This window comes from Acomys russatus, chromosome 10 (assembly GCF_903995435.1).
Source record: "Acomys russatus chromosome 10, mAcoRus1.1, whole genome shotgun sequence".
In the NCBI taxonomy this organism is placed as follows: Eukaryota; Metazoa; Chordata; class Mammalia; order Rodentia; family Muridae; genus Acomys; species Acomys russatus.
Genome location: NC_067146.1, coordinates 40588743 through 40598245, shown reverse-complemented (window position 1 = coordinate 40598245; position 9503 = coordinate 40588743). Strand labels below are relative to the sequence as shown.

The 9503-nt window shown below is 39.1% G+C and overlaps 1 protein-coding gene across 2 annotated transcripts in view; it reads left to right on the top strand.

The window, feature by feature from the left end:
* The first annotated feature begins 471 nt into the window (after positions 1-471).
* Rundc3b (RUN domain containing 3B) overlaps positions 472-9503 on the top strand; it is a 135483-nt gene continuing 126451 nt past the window's right edge. For both annotated transcript variants that reach the window (XM_051152042.1, XM_051152041.1), the window contains exon 1: positions 472-802. In XM_051152042.1, the coding sequence (XP_051007999.1) occupies positions 684-802 (119 nt within the window). In that variant the 5' untranslated portion in view covers positions 472-683. The remainder of the gene's footprint in view (positions 803-9503) is intronic.

The window sequence follows — 9503 nt, the reverse complement described above, 5'->3', positions numbered from 1 at the left end:
CTCAGCCTTGTCAGCGTGGCTTCGGACCGGAGTCGCTGTAGATCCGGCTCACCAAGCCACCCGCTGCATCGCCTCGTGCACACTGACGCTGCACGGGCCAGGCCAGGGAATCTGACAGCAGCCCACGCGCCAGGGCGGGGCTTAAGTGAGCGGCTTTAAAGGCTCCCGGGGCGGCGGGTCCGGCCCCCGCCTCCCGCCATTGGCTGTCTCTGGAGTAGCCTTGTTTCCATTGGTGCAGGGGACAGGGCTCCCTCAGCAGTCCCGCCCAACTGGAAGACTGACGTGTGGGGCCGGCAGGCGGGCTCGCCCGCGCAAGCCAGTGCCGCGTCCCCAGGGAAGAGGCGCAGTGCCGGGCTCCGAACCCGCACGCGCTTCTCCCGTGGACGACGGCGGCGCGCGCGCGAGGGCGGAGGTGGCTCGTGCGTGCGTGTGTGTTGGTGGTGGTGGTGGGGGGTGAGTTTACGCGCGCGCGCGCGTCTATGTGTGTGAGTGTGCACGCGCGTGGAACCTGGGTACCGGGCGCCGGTGCCCCACTGCCTTCCACACCCTGCCTACCTCGCGGCTCCTCCCTTGCTCCCTCGGGCCGCGGGAGGATGCCACACTGAGAGCGAAGGCCGCGGGACCCAGGTGTGCTCGGCTTGCGGGACCGCTGGAGACAAAGGGGGCGCGGAGGTGAGCCCGCCATGGCCTCCCGGAGCCTGGCGGGCCTGAGCGGGAGCCGCGGCAGCGGCGGCGGCGGCAAGAAGAGCCTCAGCGCCCGCAATGCTGCGGTGGAGAGGAGGAACTTGATCACCGTGTGCAGGTGCGCGGCTGCGGGCGCCGGGGTGAGGGAAGTCCCGGGGCTCGGCTGCTGCGGCCCGCACCCCTGCCCTCCCCGCGCCACGCGTGTCCACGGCCGAGCAGGGACCCCGCAGGAGGTCTGGGGGCGCTGCGCTCCACGAGGCCGTGGACTAGCCCTCGGGTCTGGACCTCCCCAGTTAGAGGCTCCTTGGCCAGGGCCGGGGCGGAGCCGGGGAGGATCTGTTTTGAAGGTGCGGTCTTGTGTCTGAGTAGAAGAGGGTGGAGGAAGAGTAGCATCCTTCTAATGCTGTAGTAGTTACCTAGATAGCTCCGTTGCCCCTCCCAAAGCCAAGTGCTTTCTCTTGTTTTCTCTTGTTGGCGTATATTTTCACTCCCTTCGTTCCGCCCATATGTGAAATGTGTATCGGGTATTTCAGTCTTGTCGACTACAGTCTTGTCAACTACAGTGCCCGTGCTGCTTGCGGGACTGTGGAAGTCTCCTAGTCCTCCAGTCCGTCCTTTATTCGAAGATCTGCATTTATTTTTTTAAACATGCTTCCTGATTGTAAATGTTTCCCTTCCTCTAGGAAATATAGAAATAAAGCATCACTATCTACAAGTCTAGAATTCAGAAAAAAAAAAAAACTGGTTTTGAACAGGCCTATATATTTTCTTTAGTATAAAGAAATTCTAGGCATCCATTTCTTAGTAACCACTCAGAGTCAATAAGCTCTGTTAAAATTACTTTGTTCCAACATACTGTTTAATCGTCAACCAGTGATAATTCTCTAGTTATCGGGTAAGTGATGAAACCTTTCTCTCCTTTCCGATTCATGTCTGTATTTAATTTTTCTTCCCTGTGTAAAAGCGTGGCTAGCATCTTAAGCAGATTGCAGATATATGTAGTAGGAGTTACATTCAATATTTGAGAAACTTAAGAAGTTGAACTGTAATGAATGCTCATCTATTAGGAAGACCTTTGCTCACAGTTTGCTTTGTAAATGGTAAAATAATACGGACCATATTTTATTATTTGTGCCCTGCAGAACACAAGGTTTTGGGACAGATTACACTGTTTAAATCGAGTCAAATTTCTAAGTTAGGTACATAGAAAAAATAAGCTAGGTGGATAGTCTTATCGTTTACAGATATTAAAATGAATTAATTTTTTAAAGAAATGAGGATGGTTTCAAAGCAGGTTTCAACCTAAACTGTGCTTCTTGAGTCAATTATGTTCCAGCCGACTCAAACTTCCTGATGATTTGACGTTAGAAGTTGGAAGAGACTGAACGAGTGGAAATGTAGCTGAGCTCATGCATGACTGGTGTCATCATTAACTAGTGTCTTTAATGTCAACTCCCCGTTTTCTTCCATTGTGTGTCATCTATGCAGTCATGTTGGACTAGATCACTGTGAATTTCAAGTGATGGACTTAAAATGAGTAATAACCATCAAGCAATGTGTGATCCTATTTGCTTTTTAATGTTTCCCAATATGAGCACAGTCGAAAAATATGGTAGAAAATATAGCAGCTAGATAAGCCACATGCATTTTTCTTTAAACAAACATTTGAGTTGTGCCCTCATTTTGTGATTCTTGATTGATGTTCTGGGAAAACTGAAATTTATAAAACTAGACTAAGCAAAACCAATCCCCCAGTACATTTGGGGAGTGCAGTTCTCAAGATAGAGTTTTTCTGTGTAGCCTTGGCTGTCCTAGACTCACTTTGTAGACCAGGCTGGCTTTGAACTCACAGAGATCTAACTGCCTCTGTCACTCTGAGTTCTGGAATTACAGGCATGTACCACCGTGCCAAGCTTACATCTTGTTTTTGGTTTTTGTTTTTACACTTATACAGTAATGCTTTTTCCTTCCTTTAAAAAGCTAGGTATAGCTTCAGTTTAGGTTCAATGCCATATCTTAAAACTGCAATTCTATAGATTTAATGGCATATACAAGTACAATATTGTTACTGTTTTGAATTTTGGAGTTAGGCTGTTTGATTATGTAGGATAGTCAGGAAAAGAGCTGAATTAAATTTGAGTTCATTATGATTTGGGGTGCACTCGCGCGCGCGTGTGTTGTGTGTGTGTGTGTAATTCAACTTGTTAAGACATAAAAATATGTATTGTGTACTAAAACCATTGTAAAGTACTTAGCAAATAAAGTTTTAGCATGTTTTTCCATAGTTTGTACTTAAGATAAAGTAGGTCATTTGAAAACTCTAAATTTTCCATACTTAATTCCAGAATATTTATATATTCATTTTAGCTACTGTATTTTGTATACAGAATCTTTATCATTTAGAACTTTGAAAATTTGAGGTACTTTTTCCCACATTTCTTCCCTCCCTCTTTTCTGACACATGGCCTTGCTGTGTAGCCTTAACTGACTCGGAACTTGCTATGTAGATTGGGCTGAGATCTGGCTGCCTCTGACTCCTAGGTACTGGGATTACAGTCATAAGCATTATGCTGGGCCTGCCCTTGGGTTTTTTAAACTTGCATTTTTCATCCATACAATTTCAGATGTTAGTCATTTTCCCTGTTGTTTTTAAGCTTATGCATCTTTCAAAGATTTTTATTTATTTTTATTTTATCTATGGGTGTTCTTCTTACATGTGTGTCTGTGCACCATACGTGTGCATTGCCTTCTGAGGCCAGATGCCTTGGAACTGGAGTTACAAATAGTTGTGAGCTGCCACCTGGGTGTTGGAAATCAAACCCAAGTTAAGAGCCTGTGCTCTTAATGACCAAGCCATCTCTACAGCTCAGCTTATGTCTTTTTAAGCTGATTTATTTCTTTGACCTTAGTCCTATTGGCAAATACGATTAAAATCTAATTTGCCTTTCAGTTTATAGTATTATAATAATATTGCATAAAATACTAAAATATTCATGTTTAACTATTAGAGTATACACTTTAACACACTTGTCAAACTTTTAAGTCAGTAGGTGTACTGGCTAGTTTTACGTCAACTTGACACAGGCTGGAGTCATCAGAGGGGAAAGAGCCTCAGTTGAGAAAATACCTCCATAAGATTCAGCTGAAGGCAAGCCTATAGGGCATTTTCTTAGTTAGTGATTGATGGAGGAAGGCCTGGTCCATTATGGATGGTAGCATTGCTGGTAGTCCTGGGTTCTATAAGAAAACAGGCTGAGCCGGCTGTGGTTGCATACGGCATTAATCCTAGCACTCAAGAGGCAGAGACTGGCAGATCTCTGTGAGTTCAAGGCCAGCCTGGTCTACAAAAGAAGGACAGGACAGTCAAGGCTACACAAAGAAACCCTGTCTCGAAAAACCAAAAATCAAACAAACAAAGAAAGAAAGAAAAGAAAAAAGGCTGAGCAAACCATGAGGAGCAAGCCAGTAAGCAGCACCCCTCCACGGCCTCTGCTTTAGCTCTAGGTGCCTGCCCTGCTTGGGTTCCTATCCTGACTTCCTTTGATGATAAACAGTCGTGTGGAAGTATAAGCCAGATAGGCCCTCTCCTCCCTAACTTGCTATTTGGGTCATGATGTTTCATCGCAGCAATACAAGTTCTAACTAAGACAGTAGTTGAAAGGAACTTCTCATGCAAAAATCAATTTTCCTGTCTTGTGGATGAAGAAGGCAAGGGTGATTTAAGAAGATGGCACACAATAAGCTAAGCAGGATAGAGACAAATGATAATTTCATAATTAATATAATGTCATTTTCTATAGGTCAAGATAGTATTTCAGAACACTAGTATTATTTCAAATTAAAACAGCCCCTCATTTAAACTGTGGTCAAGGAATAAAGATCTCATATTTTATATGTAACTAATACCTGCTCTGAGCTTAAAATTCTTCCCTCAGGTATACTGCTTCAGTTAGCACTTACAATGGAATATAATCAACTGTGTAATGAAACTCATAATTTAAATGCTCATATTTGACACATGATAAACAGTATTAGGCAGTTTAGATAAATTCATAGAAAAGAGGTTGTACATTTCTCTACCTTTTTTTCCCCTAGAATATATGGATAACACAATTTGGTAACTATTGGTGTCTGTTCTCTGAATCTGTGTCTATGAATACATGCACTGTGCAGTGGGTCTCCTTGGAGACTATTGAGGTACCTTAGTGCGTCTTGCTAAATGGCCCCATAAGACTTGTGTGGGGTTTTGTTTTTGCTGCCTGTTGTTTCTTCTTATTGACTTTGCTGTTGTTGTTTTGTAAGGTGTGCTTCCAGAAGCCCTTTTTGTTACACTTCACCTTTGGCTTGCTGACTATGGCTGTGAGCTAGCAAAGGAGATAAGGAAATTTGTGTCCAGAGGCACAAGTTAACTGGAGAACGTTAGCAGTCTTAGCATTTTCGATATTGAATAATCAGGGGGGAAATGTCTCACTCTGCTTGAACCTGGTAGGAGTTCAAACGCAGGTATGTGAACACTTACTAAACATATTGACAATAATATATCCTTTATACACTGCAACTTATTCTTTGTTGCTACTTGCTTGAGTATGCCTTACAAGAGGGATCATTCCTTGGAATGATGAATATCAAAAGTTATTCAAATAGTTTTATGTGTAGTAGGACATTAGTCAACATGTTTTGGTCAGTCCATACCACTGTAGAGCTCCAGAGTATACAGAATGAAGTGCTCCAAACTCTTATATTTCCAACCACTCTTACCCAGTTATATACCGACCCTTCAGTAGTCATGAAAAGTTAAGATTGGAAGCAATCTAGAGGCTCTTCTTGATGCTATTATCAGGAACAGTGTGTATCATAAAATAGCTTATTTTCTGAAGACTTCTGTCTTATTTCAGTGTCAACAGTTGCCTGTTTCTAGGCATTTGGTTTATTTACATTATTGGGCACATGAATATGTAATTTACAACTTTATCTTTGTCTTATATAGCTGTAAGTGTTAAATCTGTGGCCAGTTTCTAATTCATATATAAACATTGTGGTGATTCATTCAGCTCCACTTTACGTTTACATTTCAAATATAATTTTTGTATGTATATGTGTACATGTTTTTGTGCATGCAGGTGTATGTGGTGGACCGAGGTCAACCTCAGGCGTCATTCCTCAGGCATTATCAGGAACTATCAATGGCCAAGTAAGGTCACCATGTAAGGCAGACTGGTTGACAAGTGAACCTTAGGGATTCTTCTGCCTCTCCCTCCCCAGCCCTTGAATTACAAATACACAACATCATGCCTGTGATGTTTGTTTGTTTGTTTTATGACTGTGGAGATTGAATTTAGGTCCCAATGCTTGCAAGCCAAGAACTTTTCTGACAGATATCTCCTCAGCCAGTGAAACTGTATTGACTTCAAATAAGCATGTTAAAAAGTGTACATAGCATAAACATACTGACCAATGCATTTTTTTCTCTATTTATGACTTTTCCCACTCTACAGTGTGAAGAGAAGTTCTTAATTATAAAGGCACCTATAGGTTTCCTTCATGGTTAATACTAACCAGCTTAGCAAATCTGCTTGACCTCTCAAGTAATCAAGTAATCTCCTGTTTCTTTCTAAAGCTTTGTTGTTTTGTTTTTTGCATTTATATCAGCAATCTATCTGTATGTTATTTATATTTGTGTTGTTAAGTATGGGGACCAGGATTAAATATTGTCCTTAAAAAGTCAGTTGACCTAGTACCACTTACTGAAAAGATCATATTTTGTGTAATACTTTCAAGTGTTACTTCTGTCTTAACTCACAAGACAATTCTGCCTGTTTCTTTATCTATTTCATTAATGTACTTGTTTCTTCTTGAAATATTATATTCTCTTAAAAACTATTGATTTATAATATGTCATACTATTTGATAATAAAATTATCTAGCTTTATATTTGAAGACCATCCTACCCATAGCCTTTCACCAGCTAAATTGTGGGATCTACTTACCAGTTTCCATGAAAAGCAATATGAATGTTTAAAAACTTTACCAATTTTAATATGTGTAACATATATTTTGGTCATTTTACGTGCCCACATTACACTCTCTTGTCCCTCTCACATTCCTCACTAACACGTTTTACCCAAGAAATTCCTTTGTAATTATATGTCATATAATTACAATTATAATATTTTTCTTGCTTTGTTTTATTGTGAATTTGGTTGGTATTACTTGCATAAATATCGATGGGATGCTATTTACTGGAACATGGGAATCTTAACAGTGGCTACACCACTGAAGAATATGACATCTCCTCTTCTAACAACCATTGACTATCAAAGGAATCTGGAATTTTCTTTATGTTTGTACTGATTCTACAAATCAGTTTTTGGGTAAACTTTCATCTATATAATATTAATATGTATCATTCAATGATCATAGTAAATGCTTTCATGTATTTAAATATTCTCCTCTCAGAAATAGGCATTAGTTCAAATATATAAGCATTATAAAGGTCTTATCAAATGTATTCGTATATACTGGATATAGTTTTATTTTATTATAACCAAAATAATTCTATTTCCCTCCTTTTTGATGTTATTAAGACATAAAATTGGTCTTTAAGCATGGTAGCCTTGAATATATGATCTTAACTAGATGTTTTTATTAATTCTATCAGATTTTCTACAGGTTTAAGAAGCTTGATCAAAAGTCATACATGCATGTTTTATTTCTTCATTTTTCGATCTTTATCCCTTTTACTTCTTGTCTTATTACTTATTACATTGGCTAGGATCCCTAACACAGTGTTACAAAAAACATTAAGGCTTTTATGACTTCTGTGGGAGTTTGCAGCCAATTTTCTGTTTCTCTACTATTTCTAGATACCTGGGAATTTTAATCATAAGTAGGTACCAAATACTACTGTGTCAAAAAAAAATTTTTTTTGCTGAATAAGGTTAACCTGATGCCCACTCCCTTTTTATTGTTCATATAATGAATTCTGCTGTTTGACTTTTACATGCCAGACTACATGGAATAAAGTACAATTAGATAGGTTATATTTTTTGAGCTTTCTTTGCATTCATCTGAGTTAATATTTGATTTTTTAATATATTTACTCATGGAAGAGTTCAGTAAATACTTATACTTTCTTGTTATAGTTTCATCTACTTTTTATCAAGATTACCTTGGTTTGTTGTTGTTGTTGCTGCTGCTGCTGCTGCTGCAGTTTTGTCTTGTTCTACATAGGTTTTATAAGCGTGACACTATTCCCTTCTTTAATACAGAGGGCAATTCACCCGGTAGCAAAGTTGGTAGAAATAAAAAAAAAAAATTCTTTGGGAAAATTATTAACAGTTTCACTTTATTTAGTACATGTTAACAATGAAAACTTCTGGTTTCTTTTCATCATTTTTATTAATTTTTTTCAGGGAATACAGTTTTTATATCACCATATATACTGAGATCCTCATAATACCTTCTTAATGTTTGTCTTTTTGAGACAGGTGCTTGCTGTGCCTGTACCCTAGGCACCCTAAACTCAGGCTCCACCTGCTGCAGCATCTACTGAGTGCAGAGTGCTGATTCCTTCTTAGTGCTTAAACATCCCTAGAGATTGTCCACTTTTAATCCTGAAATCCATGTCTTCCTCACTGTTGTCCTAACTAGGGCTTAGAAATGGTATTGATTGTTTTTCAAAGAATCATTTTTGGATTTTGCTAATTTTCTTGTCTAATCATGAATTATTTTTCAAATGGATGCTTTAATTTTCAAGTAAAGTTCTTCTACTTACATTTTAAACATAACTCCACTCTGTAAAGACTACATTCTGAAAGACTTCAAGCTTTTGAAATTTGTGATTGTTGCTTTATGACTTAACACATGGCTAGTTTCTATCAGTGTTTTCCAGGTATTTCTATGTTCTGTTGATTGCTTGGTCTATACATGCCTCTTATGGATAGTATGTTGTATCATTCACGTCTTGCCTATTTTTACTTATTTTCTTCGGGACAGGGTTTCTCTGTGTAGCCCTGGATATCCCTGGAATTTACTCTGTAGATCAGGCTAGCCTTGAACTCACAGAGATCTGTCTGCCTCTGTCTACTGACTGCTGGGATCAGAGTCTACCTAGTAATATAAGAGAGAGGTGATACAGTACCTGAGTTTAGATCTGTCTGTTTTCCCATTTTGTTGTTATACATACAGAATTGTGATTTTAGTGTGTTTATAACTGTGCTTCTTCCTTCTTGCTGAATGCCTTTCTCACCACGATATATCCCTTTATATCTCCAACAAACTAGGTCTTTCAAGGCTGTTTTGTCAGTTGCTAAAATTTTCAAAATGGCTGCAGTTATTATTTGTATATCTTTCTCTATACTTTTACTTTTTCTGATATTTATGCTTAAATTTTTCTTGTAGGACAAGAGAATTTTGTTTTGCTTTGTTTTTCTAGTGTGGTGGTATAGGGCCTCAAGTAAGCTAGATGAATGTTCCATTTCTGAACTGTCCTCTGAGTTTAGTGAACAGCATACAATTAAATTTTGTATTTTATCTAGTTTAGAAGTTTTTATTTAGGCTTCTTAGCTTACTTATGTTTAATATTATTATATTTTGATTTTAATTTTTTAACATTTATTTTATCCTTTATATATTAGGGAAGTACTTTTATAGTCCCATTTGTCTACTCTTTTAGTCTGTATCAGCATGTTACTTACATATTATTTTACCTTTCCCATGACTATATTTAATTTCCATTCCTTCAAAATGAATATTAAAACAATTTAAAATTTTAATACATTTTATAAACCCTACAAAACATGTCTGCCTAACATCAGAAG